Genomic DNA, 14082 nt, shown 5'->3' on the forward strand with positions numbered 1-14082 from the left:
GCAGTGAAGTCTCTCTAAGCTGTGGAAACCAGCTCACATACGTCAGTTTTTGAGGACGCTTGAATTTAGGAAGTGGCTTAGATGGAGGAGCTGGGCAGCACCCAGCTTCTGGCACTGCTGAGCTGTGGGGGTTGGGATTGGGCCAACCAGGGGCACACCTGGAGCTGCTGCACCCACACTGCATCGAGGTGCTCTGCAAAAAACTCACCACAAAGCTGCAGCCCAGCTCCCAACCTGAGCCACTGGGAAGCACAGGCATGGCAGTGCAGCCACATGGCTCCAGAAGGGAAATTTGGGAGGAAATCCACATTTCAGTCAAATGAAAGAGATGCACTTTGAATTATTTTATTGGGGATAGTTGGGGTTTATTCCTCACAACAGCTCTGGAAGCAGGAGTTTGTGACAGAGTCTTTGGAGACCAACAATTAGAAAGAGGTGAATCAAACCCCCGGTGCAAACATCCATGGGGTTTCTTGTCTGGGAATTCACAGCAAGCTGCAGAAACCTTGTACAAAACCACAACCTGAGAAAACAATGTCATAAATACCTGCTCAGTTTTGCTCAAAACATGGCTGTGTGCTCTTCCCGAGCTGTTCCCAGGCCACATCTCACCTGGGACTCAACGGCAAAGAGCCTCTTCTTGGCCTCTCAGGACTGGGAACAAGCCCAGGATTCCCACTCCATCAGCCCAAACTGTTTTTTCCAGTGAGTATTGCTTAATATCCATCAGTTGCTGCTTTGGGCTTTCTAGATAATGGCTGACCACGGTGACGTGTCCCCAGAGGCAAAAAGCAGAAGAGATCTGAGGATGAGGTGTCACCACCAGACCTGAAACAATCCAGAGGTTACTTCTGCACCATCTGGCACAGCTGAGCAGTCTCTGAGGTGAGCGCAAACACACCTGCAGGGCAGAAATCTCACTGCAGGTGCCAAAGGTGAGCTCAGGGATGAGCTCAGAAGAGCAGCAGCTCAGGAACAGGTCCAGAAAATGTTCTCCAGAGGATGTGGTCACGTAGGAGCTGGGGAAGGCAGGGCTCTGAGTGCCTGCATGTTTGTGAGGGCAGGAGGCACAAATTATCCCAGAGCCAGGTGTCCAGCCCTGCCTCTGCTCTGCACGCACCAGCCAGGACCAAGAACAGCAAAGAGCTGTGAGCCTGGAGAGAGTGAGAACGAGGTGACAGATTCTGCAGGGGCAGGGACCCAGGGACTGCTTCATCCTATTGATATCCTGCAGCTTTTGATGCCACCTCACAACTCCTCAATGACCAGAATCCCAAATGAGAATGTGAGGAACAAAGTATCTTGCAATTATTGGGAGGTGGCTCTGGCTTCCTCACCCTTCCTTTTCCACAGAACATCAGGGAAAAGCGAAATCTCTGGAGGAGAACAGAGATCACGTTGCCCAGGCTGCCAGCCCTCTGCCTGGGCCAGGGCAGAGCCAGTGCAGGGCTGAGAAAGGACACCTTGAGCACAGCCTGCTGTAACACACTCCTCATGAGCACAGATCTCTGCAAATCCCAAGAGCAGGGCTTGGTCTCTGCAGTAAATCCCTACAGGAGGTTGACTTTGGCCACAACCTGCTTGCAGCCCATCCTGGAGTACTGCTTGTCTCCTGTAGTGTAGTAACTGAGCTGATTTGCCAAATTCTCAATGTGCTTCTGGTCGGGGTAGAGCCCTTCCCTCCTCATCTGCTCCAGGAAGCAGTTTATGACATGAGACTTCTCCAGAAGGACAAAGGGGATGATGTCTGCAGCCTTCCACAGAGGGTGGACACTGATCAGGACTGGCTGGACGATGCTCAGCAGCTCTTCAGCTCCCCGTTGCTGCTGCAGGAGCTCAGTGGATGCATTCTGGATAACGAACTTTGTGATTTCAGCACCTCCCAGGTTGCTTATTAAAATGTAGATGGCATTGAGGAACTCGTTGGTTTGATTGGGTTCAAAGAATCGGCTGAGAGTGTCCAGCAGGACGGGGGACATGAGCTCAACCTCATCCAGAATAAACACTGGGGTCTTCTCCTCTATTTCAGCTCTGGTAACCATGTCAGAAATCTTCTTAGACAGATCTATTTCACAGGTCAGGGGAGCCACCCCGCTGGGGCAGTGGTGCATCACAAAGTACTGGAGCACAAAGTCATTGTCCATGACAGAGCGAAAATGTTTGGCCAGCACCCAGCCAACGTGGCTCTTCCCAACCCCTGTGGGGCCATTCAGAGAGATCACCAGAGGCTTGTTGTGGATGTGGGTAGCCAGATAGTCTTTCAGTAATTCCGCAATGCTTTCCACAGCAACCCTCTGCCCAAATACTTCCCGGTGCATGGTTTTCTCCAAACCATCGAGGTCGTACTTTTGGAGGTTATCGTCCAGGTTCTCTATGGCATTGAGAATCTGGAAGAAGATAATGGCAATGAGCAAGAGGAGGCAGCGCTTTGCTTTGCTTTTCTCCTCTGCTGGGAGGTATTTTTTTGTTTTATCCGGGTAGAGGACCATCCTGGATTTCCTCCGGCTCTTTTTCCGCCTGCACTTTTTCACGGAGTAATGTTCCACAGACGTGTCGAAGGTGAAGTACTGGGAGCTCTCAAAGCCAGACTGATTAAAGAAGGACATGGAAGGGCTGTACAGAGAAGTTCTGTTCAGGGACAGCTGCCTTTGGAGCAGCCTGGTGTGGACAAACTCCGCAGACTTTTCCCGAGGGAGCTCTAAATGCAGGCGGCTTTTCTTCAGCCCCTGGTAGCGCCGGCGCAGGCGGACGATGGCCCGCAGGGGAGAGGAAATAGAAGTTATTTTCTTGGAAGCAGCAGGGATTACAGCATCTGGCACTTCCTCCACGTCACTCTCAGAGCAAGACGCCTCTTCTTTTGTGCCACGGGGCATTTCCCCTTCCCCATCGATGTCAGTGACGGGAATCTCCTCTTCCCCGTCACTGCCAGTTCCAGGAATCGCCCCTTTCCCATCTCTGACAGTGCCCAGCGTCTCTCCTTCCACGCTGCCCTCAGTGAAGACAATTCCTGGGTCACGAGGAGCCTCTTCTTCTGTGCTGGTCTCAGCACAGGGCACCTCTCCTGTGTCCTTCTCTGCTCCAGATGTGCCTCCTTTGGGATTGCTCTCCACGCAGGGCATCTCCACTCCCAGATCGCTGAGGACGCTTTTTCCATCCACCTCAGAGCAGGGCAGCTCTTCCTCCATCTTGTCTGGTTCTTACAGCCCATTCACATCATCTTCTCTCTAAAAAGGAAAGGAGTGATGTAAAATCAATTTTCCTAACATCAGGAATTGATTGATAGCAGTGGAATTAGACAGGTATCCCCCTTTCTAACGGGCAGAAAGCTGTAGCAATCAGCAATGGCAAAGCGGCAGAGACTTTCAGACCTAAACTGATTTTCTGGAAGACGGGCCAGATGTACAAAACTACAAGTGAAATTCAGTGTAAATTAATGTAAATTGATGTTATAACACACACCCAACCCTGCCCTCAGATGCAGAAGGGAAGGTCAGAGCTGGCTGGGGCCAAAGCCAGAGGCTCTGCTGTGAGCAGGAGGCAGGACAGCAGGACAGACTGACCTGTGGTCTGAACCAGAGCTGCCCAGTCGTCTTTCCCTACACCTGCTAAATTTAAGGAAGACACAAAGCCCCACCTCTGTGCCAGCACATGCACACAGGCACGTACACACCCTGTGGGAACAGTCCCTCGTCCACCCACGGACACCTCTGGGGCTGTGGGTGGGAATAACTTGCCGTAGGTGCCATCCTGGCTGTGGTGGCATCTCCCGGGGGAGGATTTTCCTGCCTGTGCCTGGCAGAGAGGTGAGATGAGAGCAGTCCCTGGACGGGAAGGGCTCTGAGGGGCTGCAGAGAGCCAGCGTGGCTGTGTCTGAGCCTGCCAGCAGCACATGGCTGTGGGGAGAGGAGCAGGGCAACCCCACAGCACCCCAACCCTGCCCCCCCCAAGTCCTTCCCTGCCCTGTGTGCCCACTCACACCCCTGGACATGTGGGAGGGACACAGGGGCTGCCACATGAGACCCTGGAGCTGCACAGGAGAGCTCAGGGACGTGGTCATCCTGGGATAACACCTGAACTGACAACCTCAGCTGGCAAACAAGGAGAAGGAGAGGCCAGAGGGATGTGACAGAGAGGCACAGACCCAGCAGGGAAGCCCCTGGGAGAACGCAGCTCTGCAGGGTCGGATGCAGCCCCATGACCACCTCCACGAGCTGCCCTGACCCTGCCTGGCACAAGGCTGGTGGTGGCAGAAGCTGTGCCATGGTGGGAGGGCGTTTTTCTGACACCTCTGGGCTGCAGCAGTGCTGACACAAGGCACAGTTGCTGCTGTGACACTGCCAGCCCCAGAGCAGGGAGCCGGCACGGGCAGCGTGAGGAAAAGCCGCTTTCATCAGCCGTCCTTAAAAAATCAACACCGGGTCTTGCCAAAAGCACCACGACTCTGGAGAGAACAAGGAGGCCTGGAAGTTTGTTATTAACTCGCTCCAGCTCAGCAGGAAGTCAGCAACCTGCACAAAGTCACACTCTGGACAAGGTTTTACTTCCCGTGCGCAACTCGGCCGCCGGCACCCACCGAGCCCCGGGGCACCCCGGGGGCTGCGCAGAGCCACAGGCACTGGGAAATGCTCCCTCTGCCTCCTCGCTTCACCCCACGCCCTCCCTGGCTCCTCTGAAACGCAAAGCTTCACTCCCACTCCGTGCACGAGTCAATTTCGGGACCGTGTGCGGGCAGCCAGCTGAGGCCAGTCCTCATCGCTGGATCTGCCACTGCTGTGCAGCAATTAACCCCGAGTGCTAATTGCTGACCTAATTCCTGACCCTGTGCAGGGTTTGGTGCGCAAAGGCAAAACCAGCCAGACGAGATCTGACAAGGATGCCCTGAGGCCTCCAGGAAGGAGGGCTGGATGCCACCATCACTGGGATGCCACCCAAAGGATGCCACTGGGAGCCTGGGCTGTCCCACGCCACCCTGGAGTCACACCCTTGCTCCTCTCCATCCTGCATTGCCTTGCTCACATAGTGCTGCAGGTCCCCAAAGGGACAACTGTCCCCAAAGCCACTGGGGAGCAGCCCCTGCAGCCCAGACCAGCACAGACCCCAGGGAGCAGGGACACCACAGAGCTCAGCCAGGGATGAGAAAGCCCTGCAGGCACTGACACACATCCCACAAACCCAGGGGGAAGTTTTCTCAGCCCCAAGCCCTTGCAGGTGAAGAGAAGGTTGGTTAAATGCCAGGGGAGAGGCTATGGAAATTTACAGGGAAAGTTTTAGAGAAGAGAGGCTCACAGAATCATGGAATAGTTATGGCTGGATGGAACCTTCAAAGACCATCTTGTTCCAAACCCCTGCCACAGGCAGGGACACCTTCCACTAGACCAGGTTCCTCCAAGCCCCATCCATCCTGGCCTGGAATGTTTCCAGAGATGGAGTGGCCACTCTGGGCAACCCCTGCCAGGGCCTCACCACCCTCATTCTAAGAAACTTCCTTATATCTATCTAAAGCCACTCTCTTTTAGTTTAAAACCACCACCCCTTGTCCTGTCATAACAGGACCTGCTACAAATTTTGTCTCTCTTTTTCATAGGCTCCCTTCAAGGACTGGGAGGCTGCTCCTGGCAGGGAAACAGGACACCCCAAACACTCCCCATGGACGCTGCCAGCCACAGCCAGGAGCTGCTCCAGCTGAAGCATGAAGGGATTTGGCTGCTCATAGTCCAGAGCCAGCTCTCCCACTGCCATGTATACACAGAAAGCCCAAAGCCCCTACAAGACCCATGGGGAATGGTGAGAACTGAGTGCTCACCAGCTGGGAGATGTGCAAGATCCTCTTTCCCAAAAGCCCAGCAGCATATCCATCCCACTGGTGTGGGATGCCCAACCCTCCAGATGAGCCGAGCAAGGCAGGGTGGAAAGACAAAACCCCATCCTGAGCAAGGACTCTGTCCAGTCATGAATATAACAACCTTGTTAATGCCATGACTCAGTCCCTAATACCTGCTGGGATTTACATAGGACTGGAAGTTTCTAAGAGCAGCCCCTGCACACTCAGTCAGGGCCGGGCAGGAGGCTGTGCCAGCCTGCAAGGATGCAGTGTCGGCAGCTTACTTTAATATTTGGTGAGAACGACAGCAAAGAGAACCCGGGAATTCGGTCTGCAGCATCCCAGTGCTCGTGTAAACACTGCTGATCTCTGTTCTGTGCCGAGCCTGGACACCGCTGGAAAACTTGCACTTGGAAACACGCCTGGGAAGCCTCCAGCTCTCCTGCTGTAGCCCTTGCAGTGTTTGCATTCGTGCTCCCTGCTGCTCCAAAACAACGTTTCCACAACAGAGGAGCCTGTGTGGGCAGCCGGAGGCAGCCTGGGAGAGGGGACCGGGACGGGGACAGCCCCCGGACAGGCGGCAAAAGCCCCTGGTGGCAGGAAAGGCCAGCAGAGAACCGTGTCCCTGGTTAAAGTAACCCGGCTGAGGAGGCTGCACCCCAACCTCAGCCTCTCTGGATGAGCAAACCTGCTGGGAAAAGGGAACAGCTGGGAAATCCCCAAGATCGATATTCCCCCCACCCCCAGCTGGAAGCCAAACCCTCCATCCAAAAAGGGAGCATGCCCACGGGGAAGGTGGAACGAAGCAGCCCCTTGCAGCGGGAGCTGCAGATAAAGGGCTCAGTGGCTGGGAGGAGAGATCCGGAATGGCGGCAGGGGCCAGCACGGCCCCGGCATCCCGAACCGCAGCTGCCCGGGGGCCCCGTCCGGGAACGAGCTGAGCAGCGCGGTTTGACCGCGGGCCGGAGCCCGGCGGTGCAGGCACCCACCGCCCCCAACACGGCGCAGGGTGACAGGGGTGACAGCCAGCAACCCCCCGACAGCCACCAAACCCCGCCGGCCCAGCCCCAAAGCCAAGCCCGAAGGGGAGGACAGCAAGCGGAGGGGAAGAGTCTGAAGCATCCCAAACCATCGGGAGCAGGAGCATCCCTGCAAAACCGAGGCGGCTTTTGGTGGAGAGGAGCGAGTGGGGACTCGCGGGAGGCGGTGGCAGGGATGGAGCTGGAAGTAGCCGAGGGGTGCCCTGGTGAGCCCTGAGGGGTGGGGAGCAGGACGGGGAGGCGAAGTTACCCGCGGCGTCCCCTGGGGCCGGTCACCGGCGCTTCCCTCCGCCCGCCGAGCGCACCTCCGGCCTCGGACGGGCCGGCAGCTCCTCTGTCGCCGCTCTCATCCGTATAGAAACCGGCCCCGGAGAGGAAATGGTGAGGAGGAGTGGCCCTGGGCGGCACTTCCTTCTCCCCGTGCCATGGGATGGCCGCTGCCGGCCGGTTCCTTGTCCCCCTGCTGCCCAGAGCCCTCCCCGGCCGCTGCCGTCACGGCCGGGACGGGGCAGCGCGGTGAGCTCATCACCCGACACCCCCGAGAGCCCCGGCAAAACATCCCCACCCTCCGGGGTGTCATTCATTAGTCATTAGCCCGGAACCCGTCACCCTAAAGGTCAAAGCGGTGACGCTGCCGAGAGAGGTTAATTGGGGCTGACGCGGTGCTTGGGTGCTCCCCCTTGCCAGCAGGGGAAACAAGGAGAAAATAGAGGGAATCCGGGGGGGAAAGAGTGAGTCCATGAAAAATAATGAGTCTGGAAAAAGCCAGCAACTCCAGAGTGGTTGGTTTGTCTGTCCCTGGGCAGGTCCTGACTGCGGCCGCTCCTGCTCCTCTGTCCCCAGCCCTCCCGAAGCTCTTGGCCCCTTGGCAGCTCTGTCCCTGCAGCACGGGGACACGGGACACGGGGACACGGGACACGGGGACAGCCAGGGCCGGGCTGCACGGCCGCCGTGGGACCAAGTTCTGGTGTGGGCACAAAAACTCCCCGGGGGAAAACCACTTCATCCGTTCAGAGCAGGAAGCAGTGGGGGCTTTCCACACGCAGCAGTGCAAAAGTTCATCGCGGAGGCTCCTCCTCAGCTGCACTCACCTTTCCATCAGCCCTGATGAAGGCCCTGGCACGTCCGACCTCTCACCTGCACTCGCACAACCTGGCCAAGGCTTTTTCCCCCAAAACAAGCCCATTTGGTAAAGGCAGAGCAGCCCGAAGTGATCTCTTGCTGCTATTTCAAGCTCCTATTTTTTGACAGCCCTCAGCCAGAACCTGCGCCCTGTGAGCCCAGCTGCACTGCCCCGAAAATAAGGGGGGGAAACACCAAATTTGGGGTGTTTAGGTGCATCACAGTGCACCTGTGGGAGGGGATTTTCTGAGCAAATCTCCACAGCCTGGACCCACAAAGTCTCCCCAGCCCCGTGCCAGGCAGCTGGAAGTGCCTGTGCTGTGGCCAGCGGGATTTGCCTAACAAATCCTTGCAAATGTGTGGAGCTGGCACTCAGCAGCTGGGAACTGCCCTCGGGGTCGGGAAGCCAGGCAGGGCTGACCCAGAGCACAGATCCCATCCAGAGGAGCTTGGCAGGCGTTTTGGCAACAGCCATGAAGAGCGATGCTCTTCTGGCTAATTTGGGGTTTTGAGAAGGAAGAGCTTCCCCCAAGCAGTGTGGTTGGTAACCATTAAAAAAAAAAAACCAAAACAGTGTCCTCCAAAACTCTGAACGATGCAACATCAGAGAAGCAAGAAGCTGCCACCCCCCTCGAGGGCTCACCAGCCCAGGCAAAAACTGTTTTGCTGTAACTGGGAAGGAGTTTGAGCCATTCCAGCACCCCGTGGGGGCAGCTGGGGGTGAGGGGGGGACAGGAAACCTCCAGAACACAGCAGGAGACCCAGGGAGGGTGGAAGACGAACAGCCTGCCCTGGAAATGGGGATTCTAAACCCCTCCCGAGATGGGGACAGAGAGTGCTGCCAGAGCAGAGGGTGACGAGCTCCTGGTGACAGTGGGGACGTGGGACAGACCTGCCTGGGACCCCCGGGGTGCTGGTGGAGCTGGATGGCACATGGGCATGAGGATCTGGAGGGGCAGCTTGGCCACTGCCAGCCATGAGGTGGCCATGCAGGTGACAAGGTGATGCAGGGCTGGGGACACTGTCCTGGTGTCGATGCCAACTCCAAAATCACAGGTTCAGTCTGGAGTGGCCGCCAAAAAATCCTGGGGAGAAGCTGGGGAGGGCAGGGACATCGATGGCACCAGGAGGTGTCAGTCCCACGCAGGGACAAGGACAGGATGATGGAAAACCTGCTCATGTTCCTGGCCAAAATATCTCCTTGAGCTGCCCCTGGCCCTGGTGTGGGGGCTGAGTCCCCCCCACGGGGCTGTGGGGACCTCCAGCACCCCAAGTTGGAGGGGACAAGCTGCTGTGTGCCCTGGGGAGGGGACACACTGGGGGGGACATGCAGGCACAGAGGTCATTTTTTGGGGTGGTTGTTTTTCATGGGGGGCACTGCCATGGGGTGGGGGCTGCGTGGGGCAGTGCCATGCGGGGGCTGCCTGCAGGTGAGGGGTGTGTGGGCTGTGAGCATGGGGGGGCTGTGCCTTGGGGGGCACAGGGGGGCAGGGCAGGGCAGGGCAGTGGGCAGGGCAGTGCATGGGGGGCCATGTGGGAGCAAATTGGGGCCACCAGCCCTGTCCCCCAGGGCCTTGGGGCCACCAGCCCTGTCCCCCGTGTCCCTGCGGGTGCCGAGGCCGGGTCCCCCTGGCTGGGCCCCACGGGGAGGAAACAGGCACCGGGCCAGGATGGGGACGAGCGGTGCCACGGCCCTTCCTGTGGCCACGGATGCAAATCCTGCACAAACACGGCCTCTCCCACACGGAGAGAGGGCAGAGAACGTCCCGGGGAGAGGGGGATGGTGACCCTGAGCCAAGATTTTGGTACCAGCCTCTGACTGGTTTGGGCACCCCTGGGTTTGGTACCCACCAGGAGGCATCGCCGGAGCTCAGGTGGCACCAACTTATGTGACAATTTTAGGGTTTTCCTTCAATTTTTTTGCATGTTGCCTCTTTAGCCAGAACATTTCTAGGGCTGAGGAGCAGCAGCTGCATCCCAGACATGGGCAAACCCCCTCTGAGCACCCTGGGAAACCAGAATTAGGTGAATGAACCACCCATGGTCCCTTGGGGGAAGCTGTGGGGTGCTCAGAGCCCAGAATGGGTCCAGTGGGACCCCCAGCAGCTCCAGGATGGAGTGTACCATACCTGCAGCACTGGCCTTGCCCAGAGAAACTCTGCAGAAACAGAGGAGAACTGGTAAAAAAGAAAGCAAAAGCAGCTAAAGAGGTCACAGGCTTGGAGCCAGAGGGAAATGGATGCAGAGATCAGAAATAGGGCCCATGGATGTAAAGGCTGCAGCAGGCAGGGAGCCCTGACACTAAAAGCAAGAGGCTGCAAGTGGAGAAGGGGAAGTGGGGCCGGGGTGGGGACACAGAAACCCCTGAGGAGCCCCATGGGCCCTGACCTTGGAGCCAGCCCCTTCTGCAGCCCCAGAAAGGGAAGAGTAAAAGAATATCATAAAATAATCTGATCCATGGTGGGCAGGTCCCACATGGGGGGGGTCAGCAGCCCCTGGCAGGGGTGCAGAATCCAGCCCTGCAGGGTCATTCCCACACCCAAAGATCTTTGTCCCAAGTATGGATTTGCCCTTTTGCAGTGTGACCCCCTGGCTCCACGGCCACATCAGCTCTGGACTGAGCTGGTGGGTGGATTTTTTCCCTTTTACATCACTCACCTTGTGTTGATCTGCCCTGAATTGCTGCTGAAGCTCCCTGAACCATCAGCTCTCCTGAATCCTAAACCCAGTGTAAATTCCCTGGATGCATTCCTGGGGCCATCAAGCCAGACCCCTCGCTCTTCCCAATCTCACTCTTAGCAAAACTTTCCAGCCTCTGGGAGCAGCTTTAACACATCCTAAATAACCCAAACAGTTTATCCCTGGCTGGGGAATGTCCCCCGCAGGGACACCGCATCCTGCCTGGGTTATCGTGACCCTTCCAAACAGTTTATAAATAGACCAAGGTAAATGAGGGGAGTGCTCTGTGTCAGGGGATTTTTCTCTCATTTCTTGTTTTGAAGCCATTCAAGGGGTGCTGGGTCAGATGATTGCTCCTAAAACCCAAGTTAAATCCGCTGCTTCTTTCTCCTCCAGCTGAGCTCCATCCCCACCTCGCTAAAATGGTAAGAAAGAGGTAAAATCCAAGAAAAAAATGGGTTCAGCCCCTCACTTGTAGGGCCAAAGGGAAGGTCATGGCCATGCCACGAGGCACCATCCAGGCCCAGCACCAGGCAGTGGGAGAGAGCAGGGACCAGCACTGCTGCACCTGGGAAGTTGTGGCTCACACTGCTTTAGAAAACAGAAGGGAAAAAATATGGAAAATTGGGAAATAATATGGAAAATATGGAGAGCAGTGAGTGCCTGCAGCACTCCTCCTGTCACCAACAGTGTCCCACCACCAGCATCCCCCAGTGCCATCGGTATCACCTCATGTCACAAGTGGTGACTGGAGAAAATCCCTGTAACACCTTCCCCAGTGTCCACAGCAGGGTTTGTATCATCCACCAGGGACTCTGTGAAACACCCCCAAAGAACTGGAGCCACTCCCAAGCACCCAAGGAGCGTCCAAGGCCAGGCTGCACAGGGCTCAGAGCAGCCTGGGACAGTGGGAGGAGTCCCTGCCCATGGCAGGGGGTGGAACTGGATGAGGTTTAAGGTCCTTTCCAACCCAAACCATTCTGTGAGTCTATGGTTCTGTGATTTTATGGGCATTTTTGAGTTATAAATATGTTTTTCTTTCTTTCCCCTGGAGCGGGAGTGATTTGCAAAGGCGACAGCCCTGGGACAGGGGCTGCCTTGGCCAGCAGACACAGCTCCAGCCTGAAGCAACGGCGCTGCACAGCAAATGGCACAGGGAACAGCACAAAGCCTTTTTTTCCCCCAGCTTCCTCTGTTCACTCTGAAAAAAATTACATTTCCAGCTTGTTTCAATTAACTTTAAGACTCTTCTATTCCATGAAAGCTGAAGCACTCATTAAACCAGAGTTTTTCCTGTTGTAACACTTTGAAACAACCACACCACAGCCCAGCTGGTGGCTCTGGCTCCTCCACTTCGGGACCTCCCGTGGGCAGAGAGGTGACTCCAGGTCCCCTCAGTGGTGGCATTGCTCATCCTCTGGCTCAGGATGGACAAACTCATCACACCCCACGGGTCCAGCCCTTGAGGCAGCATGAGGGAGCTGGGAAAAGTCAGGATGGGAATGATGCTCATCCTGTGCCCTTCCAGGGCACAGCCATGGCTTTGGGAAGGGCTGGAAGTGCCCCTCATCTCAATCCAGAGTCTGGGAATGCTGCTGGGATGGGGCACAGGACACGCTCAGTGCCTCACAGCCCCTGCACTGGGGGTGAGGAAGCACCACAGAGCCGTAAATGCACCTGCACAACATGTAAATAAATCAATATTTTTGCATCCATAAGCAAAGCAGAGCAGCCAAGGCCCTGAGTCACCCCGGGTTGTGTTCCTTGTCCCAGCAGTGGCTCTGTGGTGACGGACGACAGCCCTGCTGCCAGCTCTGCTCCAAACTGGCAGCTGCTTTGATCTCCCCACATCAAAAGGAGCCTTTTCCCCACCCTGTCGTGGCCGCAACACACCCGGACACTCCTTGGGACACTCCGTGGGATGGGGCTGGCAGACACTGACCCCACTGACCTCCACTGCCAGCCCTGGCAGATCCTTCCACGTGCTCAGTGTTCTTTCACGAAAAAATAAAATATAATATAAAAGAAAGAAAAAATAGAAAAGAGAGGAGAAAGGAGAGAAGAGAGAGAAGAGAGAGAAGAGAGAGAAGAGAGAGAAGAGAGAGAAGAGAGAGAAGAGAGAGGAGAGAGAGGAGAGAGAAAGAAAGGGAAAGGCTCCTCGGGCACTCAGGCACGGATGTCCATCCTCTCTCCCTGCCGCTGCCATTGTGGATTTGCTGCCCTTTGGGTTTTTTGGCTTCACCTGGAGTAATCACAGACTGGGGTTTTTTCAGTTATTACCAGATCCTCTTCAGCACAAGGAACCTTCACACCAGAACACACCAGGTTCCCAGTGCCACACCCCTCCCAGCCTGGAGCAAAGTGCCCCAGGGGGATCAAGACATTGTGTCTTTACTCACAGAGGAAAACACCGACGTGCGCAAGGAAGAGAGAACTGCTGCACTCTGCTGCCTGCAGCTGCAGGAAGGATACCACAGAGCCTTATGGGCTTTAGGTGCTGAAAAACAAGGTTCAGTGTTAAATAGGGGGTGATTTCTATGTTCTACAGCTCTCTCACACACCTGGATGCAAGGCTAGGCTCACAGCTGCTCCTGTGTTTTACCTCTGGCTCTTCAGTATCTCAACTCCAGCTGCCACAGCACTCACAGGCTGGGACTGAAGATTCAGCAGAGGAGGAGAAAGACTCCTTGGGCTGTGGAGACTCACGGTTTGCTTCACAGAAAATAATAGTGATAAACAGATTTTCCCAGCATACTCCTGCTGATGAGCAAAACCCACATGGAAAGCAGGACTGAGGCAGCCTGAACACCGTGGAGTAGAGATGGGATCCAACCCTGAAACTGCTCCATAGCTGGGTGGGGGGCACAGTGTTCAACCAGGAGCTCTGTGATTATCCCACCCAATTTCCTCGAGTGGTGCCACCAACTCTGAAGCTCCCCAGGACAACATCCCCGAGGGCAGCCCTGTGGTGCTGGGACACAGACAGGTACCTGTGCCAGGGCAAAGCAATCCCACCAGGGCCTGGATAATCCACTGGATCTTCTCCAGGACTAACCAGCTTGCCCTGAAGGACTGTTGCATCTCATTCATCTAAAGCATTTTTCATCCCACAACAAAATTATTCCACACAATTTAAGAGTCCCAAACAAGGGCACCCTGGAGTTGTTCCCTCCCTGTCCGAGACAGCACCAAGCCTTGTTTTTGGGCAGGGTCTCACTCATCACATCCAGCTGCAAGACACTGCTTTAGCCACACACAGAGCCCCAGACAACAGCTGGAGCCAACAGCCCCCTCCCAAAACCTCCTGGGGCTGCACACGGAGACCAAGGCAAGGGGGACAGTGCCCAGCAGACTGGGGAGTTTCCTGCCTGCCCTTCCAGTGTGGGGAGGTGCCAAGAGGAAAGAAAAGAGTTGGCATCA

General features: G+C 56.1%; 1 protein-coding gene across 1 annotated transcript; it reads right to left on the reverse strand.

Annotated features, from left to right (window-relative positions):
* Window positions 1-329: 329 nt before the first annotated feature.
* TOR4A (torsin family 4 member A) lies at window positions 330-7375 on the reverse strand. The gene is made up of 2 exons (XM_048325882.1): window positions 7112-7375; window positions 330-3224 (listed from the first exon to the last, which is right to left on the reverse strand). Exon 2 carries the CDS (start codon window positions 3183-3185, stop codon window positions 1551-1553), a length of 1635 nt encoding a protein of 544 aa, XP_048181839.1. The 5' UTR covers window positions 3186-3224; window positions 7112-7375; the 3' UTR covers window positions 330-1550.
* Between the last annotated feature and the right edge of the window lie 6707 nt (window positions 7376-14082).

This window comes from Corvus hawaiiensis, chromosome 21 (assembly GCF_020740725.1).
Source record: "Corvus hawaiiensis isolate bCorHaw1 chromosome 21, bCorHaw1.pri.cur, whole genome shotgun sequence".
Lineage (NCBI taxonomy): Eukaryota > Metazoa > Chordata > Aves > Passeriformes > Corvidae > Corvus > Corvus hawaiiensis.

Bases quoted from the DNA above. Each gene is read 5' to 3' on its own strand.
- TOR4A (XM_048325882.1), bottom strand. From the start codon at position 3,185: ATGGAGGAAGAGCTGCCCTGCTCTGAGGTGGATGGAAAAAGCGTCCTC.